Here is an 18,530-nt window from a genome sequence, read left to right on the forward strand (position 1 = left end):
ATGTTATGTCTTTGATACTGCTAAAAACACAGATATATGAACAGCTAGGCAGAGAGAAAGGGACAGAAGTAGATATGGGCAGAGAGAAGGATGTGTCATGCTGTAAATATAACTTACACACAACATTGACAGCTGTGTGGTACTGTACCTTCAGTGGAGTGCCCTTAGCCTCAGGAAACTCCCTCTCGTCTAGGCGTTCCCAGCGCTGGAGGAATTGTATGACTATTGGGTTCTCTGGGTTGATGATCTGGAAGCCTGTTATATTGGCTCCTCCAGCAAACACCTTGTCCAGGGTCATGTTAGCGAAGCCCTGCAGTGAAACCAGAAGTCCCCAACAACATGCAGGCATCAAACAATCTGTCCCCAACAACATGCAGGCATCAAACAATCTGTCCCCAACAACATGCAGGCATCAAACGATCTGTCCCCAACAACATGCAGGTATCAAACAATCTGTCCCCAACAACATGCAGGCATCAAACAATCTGTCCCCAACAACATGCAGGCATCAAACAATCTGTCCCCAACAATATGCAGGCATCAAACAATCTGTCCCCAACAACTGGGTTCATCTGTACTGAGAGCTTCACCTTTACAGTTAAAAAAGGAATGTGTTAGATATTGTTTTCTGGATAACGGTGCAAGCTAAACATAAAAAGTTCAAACTTTTTTGTTGGTGCAGATAATGTGTGTTCTTATTTGTTCGTAAAAGTACAGTTTGTTCAAGTTCCAAATCCCATTTTCTCCTAAATGTTTGAGAGTGAGAGGAGGGCTGTTGTGTTGTGCTACTCTACTCACCAGGTTAGCCAGGATGTAGTGGTAGCCTCTGCTGTTCTTCCCCAGGGTCACTACCTGCAGGAGAGGGAAACAACACCACAGTTAGAAGAGGCATCAAATGACATCACATCACATACTCTATTCATCTACTGTTCCAAGAAGACACAATGGAACCTGAAAGCATCTATTAGTTCTCAGTAGTAGAGCGTAGATCCACTTGGTCAAAGTTGTGGGTCTCCATCTATTTGCACAAATGAGAAAACATAGTGCACCTTCACCATCCCCATCAGCGGCATTTGTTGAGCAGCAGAAACCGCACAGACTCAACTGTCATCTTTCAGTTGAAAAACAAACAAACAAACCAGAATAATTGGCTTTCCTAAATAATGTTCCTTGGGTAATGTATATGAGTGTGTTTCTCTAACAGGGTCCGGGTATGTGTTTGCATGTGTGTGTGTCGGAGTGCTTGGGTGTTCCGGTGTGTGTGTGTGTGTGTGTGTGTGTGTGTGTGTGTGTGTGTGTGTGTGTGTGTGTGTGTGTGTGTGTGTGTGTGTGTGTGTGTGTGTGTGTGTGTGTGTGTGTGTGTGTGTGTGTGTGTGTGCGTGCGTGCGTGCGTGCGTGCGTGCGTGCGTGCGTGCGTGCGTGCGTGCGTGCGCGCGCGTGTGTGCGTGCGGGTGTGTGTGCGTGCGTGTGTACGACTTGTGCTGCGATGACAATGCTTGTTCCTTTGCATTACCATCAGTGTGTAAAATAAGGTCAGGATTTAAGGCGCGCAGAAAAATTCCCCTTTCATAACACAACTGCCTTCTCAAACGAAAAGTGCTCTCTGCCATTTTCTGCTGTAGCTGTATATGCCACAGGGCTGTATTATAGATTTAATTAGGACCAAAACTGTTCTCTCCCAGTGATAGCAGGCAGGCGGGCATGAACAACCAACGCTAGCTGTTGTGTTTACTCTAATGACTAGTTCAGGCTTAGTTACCGCACCAAAGTTACTCCCAGACACAGTGCCTTAGTAAAATATTCAAACCCCTTGACTTTTTCCACATTTTGTTATGTTACAGCCTCAAACTACACACAATACCCCATAATGACAAAGTGAAAACAGGTTTTTAGACATTTTTGCAAATGTATTAAACATACAAAACAGAATGCCTTTTGTACATAAGTATTCAGACCCTTTGCTATGAGGCTCGAAATTGAGCTCAGGTGCATCCTGTTTCCATTGATCATCCTTGAGATGTTTCTACAACTTGATTGGAGTCCACCTGTGGTAAATTCAATTGATTGGACATGATTCTCTGGTCTGATGAAACCAAGACTGAACTCTTTGGCCTGAATGCCAAGCATCACGTATGGAGGAAACCTGGCACCATCCTTATGGTGAAGCATGGTGGTGGCAGCATCATCATGATGTTGGGATGTTTTTCAGCAGCAGGGACTGGGAGATTAGTCAAGATCGAGGGAAAGATGAACAAAGCAAAGTAGAGAGAGATCCTTGATGAAAACCTGCTCCAGAGTGCTCAGGACCTCAGACTGGGGCGAAGGTTCACCTTCCAACAGGACAACGACCCTAAGCACACAGTCAAGACAACGCAAGACTGGCTTCGGGAGAAGTCTCTGAATGTCCTTGTGTGGCCGGACTTGAACCCAAGCGAACATCACTGGAGAGACCTGGGAAAATAATATAGCTGAGCAGCAACACTGTCTTTGGAGAGAGGACATCCTCCATCCTCCAAGGTTGCAGCTCAGTCCCTCTCCCTATCCTCCCCATCCACTTTCCACACTAAATCCCATTACCATGGGAGGCGGTGCTCAGTGATTTCATTGTGTTTGACATTTTCAGCCTCCACCAGGAATCCCTCCCTCAGGTTCTGCCTGCTCCCCCAAACTTCTCCTCTCTCAGAGGGAGGATATTTGCGGAGCTGGAAGGTCTTCCGACTTGTCGTTTTAACGGAGCCAGGTTCCCAATGTGCGAGATAGGGTAATAACACCTGTAATGGCTTTCATAGCCATTTGACTGCCATGTAGGAAGACACAGAGATACCGACAGGCTCCTTGACAGTGGGACTCTGTCTGCAGTGGAGGATCTGATCTCACATGCAAAACCAACCTGCCGCTCAGCCTCTCATCATCTCTCCCTGCAGCAGGCAGGCAGGCAGGCAGGCAGGCAGGCAGGCAGGCAGCAGGCAGGCAGGCAGGCAGGCAGGCAGGCAGGCAGGCAGGCAGGCAGGCAAGGCACCATGCGTGAGAAAGTATGCATAATCAAAAATATCAATTAATAAAGAACAGGGAACAAAAAGCCCCATGTGAGAGGGAAGGAGCCACGGTGGTCCAAATGTGACAACACAGCAAGCACATAATGAAGCTGCAGCGCCTGGAGCCAGCAGCTAATATTCTCCTCTGAAGAGTCACAGAAAGAAAGGATCGGGCCAACTGCATCACACAGTAAAACGCAGGCCATTCGCTTATATGCAGGCCTCTAAAAATGTGCCACTTGAAAAGTTATTTTTGGCTCAAATATTGAAGTCTGTTTCATTCGTAGTAATTCATGAGTAACTTAATATTGCGCTGTGATCTGAAATACAGAAAGCTGGAATACCTCTGTGGTCCTCTGTGCTGGTTCTCTGTTGAAGAGATGTATGACTATGCAAATCCAATTTCAGTCCTTGCTAATGAAAATGAAAAGTCACTCTTCGGTGTGTGTGTGTGTGTGTGTGTGTGTGTGTGTGTGTGTGTGTGTGTGTGTGTGTGTGTGTGTGTGTGTGTGTGTGTGTGCGTGCGTGCGTGCGTGCGTGCGTGCGTGCGTGCGTGCGTGCGTGCGTGCGTGTGTGTGTGTGTGCCTACGCGCAAGCACACACGCAAGTAGGGCGAGTTGAGGTATTTCAGTGACTCATACGGATTACCATTCAAAGGAGGCCAGTTCCAGTCTAGGAGACATAATTGCTGTATATGAAGACAGTATGCATAATAGCTTGTGGATGCATAATGTGCTGTCTTATACGTCTTGTTCTCTAGGCCAGAAAATATCAAATAAAAATAAAGCATGTGATGTGTGCATAACAAATATTTATAGGATCCTGGAGCTCCAGTTTCCTGCTTCCCCTGGGATGATAATATGTATAGTTTGCACCTAAAACAGACAGTTGGGAACGTTTGTGGGGTCATCCTCATTTCTCAGTCACATCAGTTCACTTCCTGATCTGAACCAGTCTCTGTTGTTATTGGCCTGGTTGGTTGGTCAGGGGCTAGGTGGGCCAGGCCAGTGTGCTCTAGACAAATAGAATGTCACTCTATTCTATTTCTATGGTTCCACCTCCCTAGTCAGGGCGGACAGCTCACCATTATTCCCTTTGGGGATGGAAATCCTCTTCAAAGGCCTAGTGAAAAAGAAGAACTGTCAAACAGTCTAGACCCTATCCAACTGCACAATTGGAGAGTGAGAGAGGAGCTCCAGTATCGACTGCATTGATTGGTTCCTCCATTTTGTATGAACAATAAATGCAATAGATACCCTGGGTGCCATAAAGGAATGCTCATAGTTATTGTCCTCTTATTAACAAATCAGCCTCAAATATTAGCCAGTGATGTGTGGTCAATGTGTGGTCAATGTGTGATGCATTACATTCATTGAGGATGAATCTTATGGTTTGTGGAGCAACAGGCTAACAGGAGGGAGCCACACCCTCTCTGAAAGTCAATCCATCACAGTGGGACCATATGTCAGCTGTTAGCTGTGTCTGCAGCCGGAGCCAGAGGGTGGAACATTCATATCATGGCCAGGAGAAAACAGCTACAGATGTACGTTCTTAATTTGATCACCCTGTTGCAGGAAAACATTCAAGCAATGCAGTTAAACATTCCAGCAATGAAGGAAATGTAAAATGTGTAGTGTATTAGAGATTTAAAAAGACTTCTGAAGTTTGTAATTTCCATGTAAAAATGTATCAACCCTTACAAAAATTCCATGAATTAAAATCCACATAACAATTCATATTTCCTGTTGCTGCACAATTTTTTTCCTGCTGTAGCAAATTGGCTCAGATTATGGTCCTACATCTGTAGACATTTAGTCAATTCCCTTTGTGATTAAAAAACAGGACGATTGATAATAAATAATTCTTACCCTTCATGTCACGCCCTGACCATAGAGAGCTTTTATTCTCTATGTTGGTTAGGTCGGGGTGTGATTTAAGGGTGGGTTATCTAGGTGAATTATATGTCAATGTTGGCCCAGTATGGTTCCCAATCAGAGGCAGCTGTTTATCGTTGTCTCTGATTGGGGATCATATTTAGGTAGCCATTTTCCCATTGTGCTTTGTGGGATCTTGTCTATGTATAGTTGCCTGTGAGCATTATTCTAGCTTCACATTTCGTTTGTTCGTTTTGTTGTTTTATTTCTTTGAAGTTTTCTATTCCGAAATAAAGGATGGAAATATACCACGCTGCATCTTGGTCTACTCCTTATGACGAACGTGACACTTCAAAAGGCTATGAAGATTAACCTAAGATTCCAGACTGAAACACACTAGTTCTTCATGACATCCTTAACATTAAAATCGAGTAGTTGGCACGATGGCCAGCAGGCAAGGAAGATTTGATTCTGGGTGATGAGATTAGACACACTAACTATTAACATTCAGATGAAGTTCTAGCTGAAATGTGGTGCTGTATTCCTCTGCAGTAGAAGTTATAAACCAGCCCATCCGTCTGTCTGGGAGAGAGAGGGCTTTCTGTCTTTCCTGGCCATCGTGTAAGTTATCTTCATCTCTTCCCTCCTCCTGATTGTGCTGTTCTGTACTGGGTTGTGCTGCTGCTGGACCATTAGCCTAAGTATTCCTAGGGGAATCTGTTCTAATTAAGCAGACTGGAGCCGCGGCTCTGTGCAGGGCTTCATCTATACCCCGGTGTCTTCCAAAGGATTTGGCTACCTTAAAAGCATTCCCACTGATGGAGCCTTTTCTTTGTTGTAGCTGTATTAGAGTCATTTGTCATCCAACTCCTTCAGAATGGGAACTGGCATCTCTAGGATTCAAATCCTCCCCTTTCCCCTTCTACTTAAACCTCTTTCTTTGCTTAATTAACGGGTAAAACAATTCAGCAGGAAAGGGTAATACAAATGTGTATTAATAATACTACAACTACAGTACCACTACAAAGACAGTGTATCACGTCATACCGTTGACACTGATATCTATGTAAAACAAACCATTTAGCAATACGGTAATTCACACACAGTCAGGTTCCCTCTACAAGCTCCCATTTCCCCCACCAGCAGAATCCAGCTCATCCTCCCTCCTCTCCCTCTTCTCCTCCTCTCCTCTGTGGGTGTGGAATTCTAGTCCACCAGTGGGCATTATACCATTTCTCCTACTCCATCACACAGCAGAACTCAGCACAGCAGAGGGAGGCTGCAAGCATGGCTCCATTCCCACCAGCATTCTATTCTCTCTCTCTCTCTCTCTCTCTCTCTCTCTCTCTCTCTCTCTCTCTCTCTCTCTCTCTCTCTCTCTCTCTCTCTCTCTCTCTCTCTCTCTCTCTCTCTCTCTCTCTCTCTCTCTCCATCCACTTCAGTCTCTAGTCTACCCACTCTCCCTCTCTCTCTTTTTTTCTCCTGTGGTAAACTGGTCCTGTGGCCAGGATTACACACGTGTCGCTTTATAATTTATGAGCAGCTTGTGGGAGTGAGGTCTCTCCCAAGACCCATCCATTCATGCCTGGGCCCATTCTTTAGTGAGAGGATGAGCAGGTTGATACCTTGAATATGGTGAGAGAGGCTGCAGGGCAGGGCAAGCTCCCAGACCCCACAAATCAACACATACAGAACCTCAGCCCAGCACACCGTCTGGTCTGTCTAGCACCAAACTACCACACTGAGAGAAACTATAATGAGCAACGACTATATGATTGAATAGGAGGAGCCACTGTGCTAGGCATGCTTTTTGAATTACAAGGCATCGGGTTCATATTGAGAGATAGGGAGCCCTCCTCTCTGTGCATCTCTCAGATACTGTGCCTTCAGTACTGCACACAACTCGAGGAATACAATACAAAATGGCTGCTGGATTCTGTTGGCTTCTCCTTATCCCATCCAGCCCAGTGCATCGTTGAGTGATTATGGTTGTGTTGAGGCTCATGCCTGCCTTTGTGTGAGATCTTCCCTCAGGCTAGGAGGCTAGGGCTTTTTTTAGCAGGCTGATTGTATGCCGTTATTGGACGGCGTGTGTCCTACTTACACTGGGAGCTGCTGATATTAAAGCAAAGTGTTGATGTGATGACCCACATAATAACCGTCCTTGAGAGACGCAGACCCAGTGCCCTGCCAGTCTCAAAGACCAGAGCCACCACTGGCTTCAACATTCACACTGGGACTGTGACTGTCAGGACTCAGAAAGCAGAGATATCATACTTATAATTGCGTGACGTTAAACAGAATGACCATATTGGTATTTATAGGACAGCTCAGAATAAAATAAGCTGAATTCTTCTAATACATGTCCAGAACTCAACCTCTCACATTAGTCAGGACAGGTATACATTTATCCTGACCTGAATGAGAAAGTGATATCCTGTCACTTTTAGATACATCCTTCAAGGTCAAGTGGCAATGAACACAAATCTGTCTGAAAGGTCACAGTAACACTCTTTAGCGCATCATAATGAAGGATCATTATATGAGAGCCAGAGGCCTGTATGCACATACACACACCTCAGCAGAGGACAAGAAGGTCAGCGTTCAGCCATGATTAATGATGAATATGAGGCCTTAACACACACACACACACCATCATATGAACCTTGTATGTTTGTGTAAAATATTAAGGAAACCTAGCATGGGTGAAACAAACAGTGTCATTATGAAGAGCGGAAGTCCTGTGTGGGTTGAAGGTCCTGGGAGCCAGTCAGTCAATCTCATTCCTTTGAACCGTCTGCCCCTGGCCCTCCATCTCATTAGAGCTCTGTTACATTTTCAGAGAAAACTCTGCAACACCGCTGACTAAAGAAAACAAATTGTGGAATTACTTCAATTTCAATTGACAGATTGAATATTAGAAAAAAGGCCTTTGACCAATGTCACTGATAAGGGGATATTTCCAACATATCAACTATGTTAGAAAAAAACTAGTGGGATACATGTTTTATGAAAAAACCTAAAGCATTTAGTTACAGTTGGGAATTACATCACTAGTTAATCAAACTCTGTATATCAGCATTAAATGTCATCCTGAGTGTAACAAGCAAAAAATAAAACAACTGGGATGAAATTAAATTCTTGACAATAGCATTAGTGAACCCATTCCAAGCTTGTGCACAGCAGACATAAACAAATACATAAAAATCAACACTAATGGCCAACTCAGTGGCTGATCACCTAGGAAACGGGGAACCATTGTTAATAGTAGCTGTTATTCCTAAGTGAAAATGTAGCCCAAGAGTCGACCTCAAACAAGAACCAACAAGCTTTAATTGAGTTTTCCCTGTGTTTTTGTTATGTTGCACAATAACCCCTTTAAAGAGAGAATGTTCCCTCTGTTTGTGGTGTGTGAGGTTATTACAAGGCTCTAAGTAAGGGGTTTAGCCTTACTGCCCTGTTAAACGTGTCTGAGGGTAATGGAAAAGCCCTGGTAAAAGTCTTAGAGGCTAATAATGGAAAAGGAATAAGAAGTACAAAGCTGAAGAGGCCAGGAGAGGTGCCTACAAATGGAGGTGGGACTTTCAGAGGTATTGAAGGAATGGAGGCAGACTGAATGGCAGATTGAGGCTCCTAAAAGGCTTCTTTGAAAGGATGGAACACAGCCAGAGAGCTACGTGGGTGAATCAGACTCTCTTGAATAAAGTCCTCTTTGTATTTGAAAACAAACAAGAAGTGCACAACCAAACTTTTAATAATCTTTTGTAGAATCAAGATTATCAAGATTAAATTCATGCACACAAACTAAATAAGTGGTGTCGCCACCTAAGATCCAAAGCTCATAAACTGTGTGTGTGTGTGTGATAATTCTTCCCATAGGTATAAGAGTATAAATATGATAGCAAACCTTGGTTGTCTATTCATTCAGTTGATCCACAAGCACCCAATACAACCAAACTCGGGTTGCAACGCAATTAGCTCTTACATCAGTCTTCAGGTTTCAGGTAAGGTAACTCATCATCCAAGTGGAGTTCAACGAACCCCCTCAGCTACAGCAGCAGTGTATTAGTGTTAAACCCCACTGTACTGTACCTGATCCAGGATGGCATTGATTCTTCCCACTTCACAGTCGATGAGGAAGCGTTTCTCCTGCCTACGGTCCATCTCCTCTATGATGCGTTTGTACTCTGTAGGGTCTACTATGCTGCCCACCGACCGGGCCGTAACCTGCCAGTTATTGGCCACCGCTGACTCCATGATGGCCTGGAGGATAGAGAAACCTGGAGTGGAGAGAGAGGGGATCAGTCACATACTGTAGAATGGTGAAAGGTGGCATTGTGGTTTGCAGAGAACAGTGAACTTAATCAAATAATTTCAGTTACTGTAAAGTCAAAATAGAAAGCTCTTTGAAAATCACTTTTTGGCACAGTATATCACGTTGTGTCATAGCCCATTTAAAAACGAAACTTATTGAGGTAAATTTCTGCTGGTTCTGTTCGTTACTTTTTCTTAACCAACCAGTGGAGGGCATGAACATTTTATGTGAATGATTTCTGTCCACTTGAATGGTATCATTACGTCATAAAAACAACCACAATACTCTCTGAGCCCATGAGAAAAAAGCTCCCAAAAGGCCAGCCCTGTCAATATCACATTTCATGGGTCAACTAAATGGTACAGTAGGCATGCCAAATGAAAAAAATTGCTTATAGCTTCAAAGACAGCCAACTAGTAATTCTAGTCTGGAATTTTTTTGATGGGAGTGACAGAGTTTAGCAGAAATACTACTTGCAATGTGCCAAGAAGCTTTGGATGGACATTTTAATTGAATAGGATTTCATTTCAACTCCCAATGTCTCCGCTGACACATTGTGTAATGACTGAATTAATATGATTTAAAATTCAAATTGTGAAGTACATCATGTCAATGATATTGCCCCTCCAACTTATAGGTCAAAATGGATCTCACAGTCCTCTAGGGCTGATGAGCAAACCTCATTTAAACACTCTAAATGGTGCCTGGCCAGTGACACAGTGATAACCAGGACATGTTTCCTTTTCAGGAGATCAATGCATTGTCTATTATGCCAACTCAAGGTCAAAAGCTATAAATATAGACAAGGTAGAAATGCGGGTGTGAAATGGGGGTTATGCTGCGAGACAAGAGTAGCACCCCTTTACAGGTAATAGCCTTATCGAAATATGAATGTTATTTAATAACCACAATGAATAATGATGTGCTACCACTGGATTATTTATTCATAGCAATATACAACCCTAGAATAGGGTAATGAAAGAAAGCATGGATGGACAAAATCAATCAGACATTTGCATAGTTCCATTATCTGGCAGGAAAACGTGTATTAATTTCAGCAATGGTGGAAATGTGTGGTGGCAGTAGCTCATTATGTGGTAGGCTGTAAGTAATAGACAGAGAAAATGGTGCGGTTGGGAAAAGCTTTTTTTCTTCTCCTTCATCCCAGTACGAGAGCCAGCATGCTAGTCGGCTTGGCTAAATGGGCAGAGGCAGCAGCACGTGTTCGGCTATCCTTTCCTCTTAGAGCTGGGGATAAAATCGCTGATTCAATAAAATGATGAATATTATTACTGATGCTGAAGCAATCCGTGTATATTATGCTAATGTAGATTCGGTCTGTGCAGTGCACTACAGAGCAGGGGAAGAAAACACCCTGTCTCACTTTGACGGCCCAGTCTAAAGACACCTGTAGACCAACACACCTCACAGCACCTCCACTAACAGCCAGCCATCACAACCTCAGCATATTACTTTCCATGTGAATGGGACATTTTGATTCATGTCAAATGGAGAAAACATGTTATGAGTGTTCATGAATACTTTAAACAGGATAGAATGCTGGCCATAGGCACCGTAAGTGGGTCTACTATATGCTTAGATATATAGCGCTGTAAACTGAAGTGCTACCATAGACTAGCTAGCTAGAGCACATAAGAATTCCGAGCACAGCCACAGACTCAGCCATCCACTCTCCTCTCCTCTAGCTCCTCTCCTCTACCTAAGTGACCTTCACACAGCAGAACACTGCAGAAGGCTGTCCAACCAGGCTTGGCCTTTTATAAGACAGGCGGCTGTGAAGAACTGAGCATGGCCACATCATCATCGCCCACTCAGGTGGCGACTGGAGGAGCAGTGAGGAGCAGGAAGAGCTGTTTATGCACGTCTGATATTTCCAAAGGCTGGGAGACTCAACAAGGGGTTTCATGCGTCTGGCGTATCGCAGCACAGTGTGAATGACAGTCAGATGTAAGATAAAACCAAGGAGCTGACCCCTGGATGAAAGGACATTGTAAAAGCACCATCAGGGCACACTGAATAACACAACACTTTTATCATCCATCCCCATAGCATGTTAAGAGAGAAAAAACACTCCAGTCTATGTCTGATAGCAGCACAGAGGAAATTAAAAAGCAAATGCTGAAATATGAGGTGTTTCTTCTGCAGCTTGCCTGAGACTTGATATTGAATAGAGTAAGCTGGGTAATGCCTGATATTTTAAGCATGTTACCAGGTGCTTATGAAGAAAAAGGATTTGGGAGGATTTAGAAATGATTCCCTCATGAGTTTTATTGTGTATCCATTTCCTGCTATAAGCTGATTTGGAAGTTTTGGGATTCAGATGTTATTGTGTACATCTCAATGTTAAACGTGTTGTGAACGTTGACAAGTTAAAATACTGAAGAGACAAAAAGAAATTAGCAAAAATTCTGACAGAAAATATAAACAGGGGATGAACTGTAATTCAATACACTTTGACTTTCATTTCAATGTGAAAAGAAGAACAATTTTGGACATTGGCATAGCCTGTCTGCTGTGTGTAAAATGAAGATAGTGTCACTCTGTGGGGCAAACAACAAAGTGAGTAAATGTTGGTTCAAGCTTTTTAGTCGACATTCTAAACAGATGACACATATCATAGAAGTCAGAGGGCAAGGCAACCATCAAGCAAATTTTTAAAAACGGTCAATTATACACTTCCAGGCCATAATAAAAGAGCAAAGATGATCCACCTTGACAGACACTCAAGGGTTGAAACCGGTTATGGGAACAGAAGCAAAAACCGGAAAATAACTAAATTATTAGAGGAATAAAATCCGGAACAGAACTATTATTTTAAAAGCACGAGAACCGGTTAATAACGTTATTTTACGTTCTGGGCATTTTTTTTCAGTCCCACTAAAATCGCAACAAAGCACATATGCAAAGCCCTCACTCTGTCACTCAGAAACGGATTCAAGCGTCTGCCTGCCAGCTGGAAATCTTTACCAGTGGGTGTGCGTGTGTGTAGGCTACCTGCCCTCCCCTCTGAACCATATGTTAATGTAGCCTCCTGAGGACGTTAAACGCGTAATTCAGATATTAGGGAGAGATGTTTAATTACAGAAGAATGGATAAACTTTTTCAAAGCTAGTTAAGAATACTACACAACTCGGAAGTTCAGAGACTTTCCAAGTTAGAAGCTGCTCCTCCGTAGGTATAATTCTGTGGGCCCAATTCAGATAATGCAAGATGACTGGCAGCACAGTGTGTTTGTCTTTCATGGTGATTAAACCATGCTGTTACAGCAAAATACAATTTGCTCTTAATGACTTTCCTATATAGTGTAACGACCCTGGGTTTATAAGCGCGGATATCAACTCTGCCGCTCGAGCATGCTTTTGGGGCACAGTCGATAGCGCGCTGGACTCCGGACTAGAAGGTCGAGGGTTCGAGGCCTGCTCCCTGCCCGTTTCATTACGTTGGTGTCAGAAGTTGGATCGGACCTTGCATCCACAACAGTGCATGTGCTTGGCCAGTGAGCGCGTTCCTATAAGGCGTAGAGTCGCAAGCTAGCGCAAGGACGCGCTCTTTGAAAGGAGGGAGTAGTGTAACGACCCTGGGTTTTTAAACGCGGACATCGACTCTGCCGCTCGAGCATGCTTTTGGGGCGCGCTAAACTTCGGGCTAGAAGGTCGAGGGTTCAAGGCCTGCTCGCTGCCCGTTTCATTACAATAGATTCAATCGCTTACCTGCTCCATAGCAAACTGCTCTATCCACACTGATTGGTTAATTAATTTAATGGCTGGAACAGTGGAACAGACATGCGGGAAAAATGGTTCTGTTCAACGAAACGATTGAAAAATAATTTCAGTTCCAACCCCTGATTGTAGTACATTTCTTTAAAACATTTGATACATATTTGTGTGGAAATTAGTCCCAGATACAGAACTCAGGGACAGGGTTGACACCTTCATTTAAATCAGGTTCTCAACACTGGATGTCTATCATTTGAACTACTCTGACATGACAGACACTCTATTCAAGTGCAATATCTGACTTCCTGTAAGATGATGCAGTAAAGATGGAAGTCTGAAAAGCTCAAAGAATCTCTGTCTGACGCATGATACTCAATTGAACCAATTTTTGTCAGAGAGAAAAACATAAATGCTTCTATACACTATTTGATCTTTGAAAACTAGACATGGTGAATGAACGAACAAGGAACGTTCAAAACATAATTTTAATGGTGGCGATGTTGACTGGAAAATAAGATTTCTTGGCTCTTCACACAAATCTCATTTACATTTCTTCATATGAGCACAATTCCCTGGCTCAGTGTGGAGGGTGAAAGGTCAAAATAATTATGCAGAAAACAGAGAAAATTTATAATTTCTTTAAAAGAACAATTACAACCCCTGATACTTGTCAGTGTCCATTATCATAATTGGTCTACTTGAGTAGAGTAAAACATTTACATTTTCCTGGCGCTTCTTGTCTATTTCGCTTGCTCTAATTTTTTCTTCTTCTTGGGATCCTTTTACAGTCAGTGAAAGCTATGTTTACAGTATTACAAACTTTTTTTTTTAACGAAGAATATGTAAGAATTAAAGGCTATTACTCACCATTTAAAATATACAGTTATAAACAAAATAGACTACATCTGAGACTGCACAAGCTCAAAGCAGTGTGATTTGAATGCCGTCCTTGTATGTGGGAAAGATGGATAGAGAGCAGTCTTACTGTAGGTGGTGAGCAGTATCAAATCAAATTTTATTGGTCACATACACGTGATTAGCAGATGCTATTGCGGGTGTAGCGAAATGCTTGTGTTTCTAGCTCTGACAGTGCAGTAATATCTAACAAATTACACAACATATACCCAATACACACAAATCTAAGTAGGAATGAATTAAGACTATATACATATATGGATGAGCGATGTCAGAGCGGAACAGACTAAGATACAGTAGAATAGTATAGAAAACAATATATACATATGAGATGAGTAATGCCAGATATGTAAACATTATTAAGTGACTAAGATATCGTAGAATCGTATAGAATACAGTAAATACATATGAGATGAGTAATGCCAGATATGTAAACATTATTAAAGTGACCAGTGTTCCATTCCTTAAAGTGGCCAGTGATTTCTAGTCTATGCCTATAGGCAGCAGCCTCAAATGTGCTAGTGATGGCTGTTTAACAGACTGATGGCATTGAGATAGAAGCTGTTTTTCAGTCTCTCGGTCCCCGCTTTGATGCATCTGTACTGACCTCGCCTTCTGGATGATAGCGGGGTGAACAGGCAGCGGCACAGGTGGTTGATGTTCTTGATGATCTTTTTGACCTTCCTGTGACTTCGGGTGCTGTAGGTGTCCTGGAGTGCGGGTAGTTTGCCCCCGGTAATGCTTTGGGCAGACCGCACCAATTGTGCATCTGTAAAAGTTTGTGAGGGTTTTCGGTGACAAGCCAAATTTCTTCAGCCTCCTGAGGTTGAAGAGGCTCTGTTTCGCCTTCTTCCCTACACTGTCTGTGTGGGTGGTAGGTATCAGTTTGTTAGTGACGTGTACGCCAAGGAACTAGAAGCTTTCCACCTTCTCCACTGCGGTCCCGTCGATGTAAATAAGGGGTCTGTTTCCTGAAGTCCACGATCATCTCCTTTGTTTTGTTGACGTTGATTGAGAGGTTGTTTTCCAGGCACAACACTCCCAGAGCCCTCACCTCCTCCCTGTAAGCTGTCTCGTCATTGCTGGTAATCGAGCCCACCACTGTAGTGTCGTCTGCAAACTTGATGATTGAGTTGGAGGCGTGCTTGGCCACGCAGTCATGGGTGAACAGGGAGTACAGGAGGGGGCTAAGCATGCACCCTTGTGGGGCTCTAGTGTTAAGGATCAGCGGAGTGGAGGTGATGTTTCCTACCTTCACCACCTGGGGGCGGCCCGTCAGGAAGTCCAGGACCCAGTTGCACAGGGCAGGGTTCAGACCAGACTAGAGCTTAATGATGAGCTTGGAGGGTACTATGGTGTTGAATGCTGAGCTATATTCAATAAACAGCATTCTTACATAGGTATTCCTCTTGTCCAGATGGGATAGGGCAGTGTGCAGAGTGATGGCCATTGTCTGTGGATCTATTGAGGCGGTAAGCAAACTGAAGTGGGTCTAGGGTGGCAGGTAAGGTAGAGATGATATGATCCTTGACTAGTCTCTCAAAGCACTTCATGATGACAGAGGTGAGTGCTACGGGGCAATAGTCATTAAGTTCAGTTACCTTTGCCTTCTTGGGTACAGGAAAAATTGTGGCCATCTTGAAACATGTGGGGACAGCAGACTGGGATAGGGAGAGATTGAATATGCCCGTAAACACACCAGCCAGCTGGTCTGCGCATGCTCTGAGGATGCAGCTAGGGATGCCGTCTGGTCCGGCAGCCTTGCAAGGGTTAACACATTTAAATGTTTTACTCACGTCAGCCACGAAGAAGGAGAGCCGGTGGAAATGTGTTATCCTCAAAGCGTGCAAAGAATATGTTTAGCCTGTCCGGAAGCAAGACGTCGGTCTCGGCAACGTGGCTGGTTTTCCTTTTGTAGTCTGCCACATACGACATACGTCCCTGCCACATACGTCTCGTGTCTGAGCCATTGAATTGTGACTCCACTTTGTCTCTATACTGACGTTTAGCTTGTTTGATTGCCTTGCGGAGTGAATAACTACACTGTTTATATTCTGCCATATTCCCAGTCACCTTGCCATGGTTAAATGTGATAGTTCGCGCTTTCAGTTTCGCGAGAATGCTACCATCTATCCACGGTTTCTAGTTAGGGTAGGTTTTAATAGTCACAGTGGGTACTACATCTCCTATACACTTCCTTATAAACTCAGTCACCGTATCTGTGTATCTGTGCTACCCGGAACATATACCAGTCCACGTGATCAAAACAATCCTGAAGTGTGGATTCTGATTGGTCAGACCAGCGTTGAATAGTTCTTAGCGCCGGTACCTCCTGTTTAAGTTTCTGCCAATAGGAAGGGAGGAGCAAGATGGAGTCGTGGTCAGATTTGCCGAAAGGAGGGTGGGGGACTTGAGCTCCTGTATGTTCCTAGAATTACACCATGAGTCGTTATTCATGAAACACACCTCTTCGCCCTTCTGCTTCCCGGAGAGATATTTATTCCTGTCTGCACGATGTACTGAGAATCCTGCTGGCTTTATCGACCATGTTTCCGTGAAACAAAGTATGTTACAGGCCCCGATGTCTCTCTGGAAAGAAATCCTTGCTCTAAGCTCATCAACTTTGGTATCCAAAGACTGAACATTAGCGAGTAATATACTCGGAAGCGGTGGGTGGTGTGCGCGCCTCCTAAGTCGAACCAGCAGGCTGCCTCGAGTGCCTTTCCTCCGCTGGGGAGAGTGAACAAAGGATCTGCTCCAGGGAAGTCGTATTCCTGGTCGTAATGCTGGTAGTTCTGGTGAGTTACCGCCGCTCTAATTTCCAATAGTTCTTCCCGGCTATATGTAATGACTCAAAACATTTCCTGAGCTAATAATGAAAAAAATAGTACATAAAAAAACAAAATACTGCTAGTCGCGATGCTACCATCTCCATCGGTGCCATCATACAGGCTAGTGTGTAGTGAGGTTATGACAGTGTTTTGTCTCAGTTGGAGAGCTCTAAAGTGTGACCATGCGGCTAAACATTTTGGTGTGCAACCAATACTTTTATTTTAGGAGCACCATGAGGAAAAATAATTATCCAATAAAAAAAGTCAAGGCGTAACAATATTTAGTCGCAACACTCTTCTCTTCACTGCTCAAACAAGACAGGCTGATACACTGATTAAAAATCATAACGAAGGTTAATGGGAATTGTAACTCCAGTTATATGAGTAGAGCGGAGCCTCATAGGGGGGAATCCCATTGGTTTACCCTGCTACCAAGACAGCATCGCATGAGAAAATGTATTATGCACGCACCTTCAGCCAAAGATGATTTCAGTGACTGGCTCAGCTAACGTTAGCAAGCTAACATTAATGTAGGACACATTTATGCTAGCTGTTGTGCCCATAGTCAAACTTCAAGTCAAACACTCAAATACTGCTCAATGAAGCACAATAATCCTTAGCTATATGTAAAATTGGGCCCACTGGGCACAGGCAATACAGCCATTCCTTTCTCTGTTCCCTGTGAGGAACAGAGAGTCTGATCTGTAGGAGCTCTTGACAATCTTAGGCAAAAAAGACGGATTAGGACGAGCTCAAGTCACGGCGAGACAGTTGGGTCGCGTTGACAGAGCCTCAAATCACTGATCTGTTTAGCGGAGGTCAGGGCAAGTAACAATACAATTTTAATAGACAACATTTTAAGAGGAATCTGATCCAAGTGCTCGAATGGCAGCTCACAGAGCGCTTCGAGCACCAATGTCAAATCCCACTGTGGAACTATAGTTTGGGTTGCTGGTCTCAGTCGCAGTGTTCCCAAAAGGAAACGTTTGAGGGGAGGATGGCTGAACAAAGACACTCTACCAAAACCCTCATGACAAGCTGAAATCGCTGAGGCGTACACCTTGATTGTGAGAACGAGTTCCTGTTTGAGAATCGTTTCCACCTGGCAGCATGCTGGGTCAACATTCTCTTCCACGCACCATTGCATAAACATTTTCCATTTGCTGGCATAAGTTCTGGATGTGGAACCACCACATCCAGAACTTATGCCAGCAAATGGAAAATGTTTATGCACTAGTGCTACCAATGGAAATAGTTAATGTAGAGCCCTGTTTGGAGGGTATGAGGGTATATGAGGTTTGTGTAGATAGTATACTGTGTCATTCAGAGGTTATGAGGGTATGTGAGGTTAGTGTGGATAGTATGCTATGTCATTTAGAGGTTATGAGGGTATATGAGATTAGTGTGGATAGTATGCAGTATGTTGTCTCATGTGAGTGTTATGTGAGGTAGAATGGACATTATGTTGTCGCAGGTGGTGGATAGCATCATGGCCTCTGCAGCATCATGGATGCTGTGTGGTCTTAACTCTGACTCAGTCGTCCCTGCTGCCTCCCAGGAGATGGTGACCTCTTTTAAACTCTCTCTCAGGCCAGGAATCTGAGTTACAGTATTTGCTGTGAGGACTTGCCCAAAGCTGAGCAGTGCACCACCATGTTGAAGTCACACAAAGCTTCTGAACCCACTTTTAGAGAAAGGTCACAATATCTCAAAGCTTAAGTCAGAGAGAAAAAACAACAAGAGCTACTCCAGAGAGAGACATTCCAATTCCCTGAACCAGATTTCAACAAAATTGAGTTTGTTGGCTGGCTTTCTTCTTGAGT

The 18,530-nt window shown here is 43.7% G+C and overlaps 1 protein-coding gene across 5 annotated transcripts in view; it reads right to left on the minus strand.

Annotated features, from left to right (window-relative positions):
* LOC139537319 (glutamate receptor 3-like) overlaps window positions 1–18,530 on the minus strand; it is a 104,253-nt gene that overhangs the window by 34,949 nt on the left and 50,774 nt on the right. For all 5 annotated transcript variants that reach the window (XR_011667505.1, XM_071338492.1, XM_071338491.1 and 2 more), the window contains exons 4-6: window positions 9,002–9,189; window positions 797–852; window positions 149–320 (exon numbers count right to left, since the gene is read on the minus strand). Coding sequence is in view for 4 of the 5 variants with exons in the window: in XM_071338492.1 (XP_071194593.1) it covers window positions 149–320; window positions 797–852; window positions 9,002–9,189 (416 nt within the window). In the remaining variant the exon portion in view is untranslated. The remainder of the gene's footprint in view (window positions 1–148; window positions 321–796; window positions 853–9,001; window positions 9,190–18,530) is intronic.

The sequence above is a fragment of the Salvelinus alpinus genome, chromosome 13, assembly GCF_045679555.1.
Source record: "Salvelinus alpinus chromosome 13, SLU_Salpinus.1, whole genome shotgun sequence".
Taxonomy (NCBI): Eukaryota; Metazoa; Chordata; class Actinopteri; order Salmoniformes; family Salmonidae; genus Salvelinus; species Salvelinus alpinus.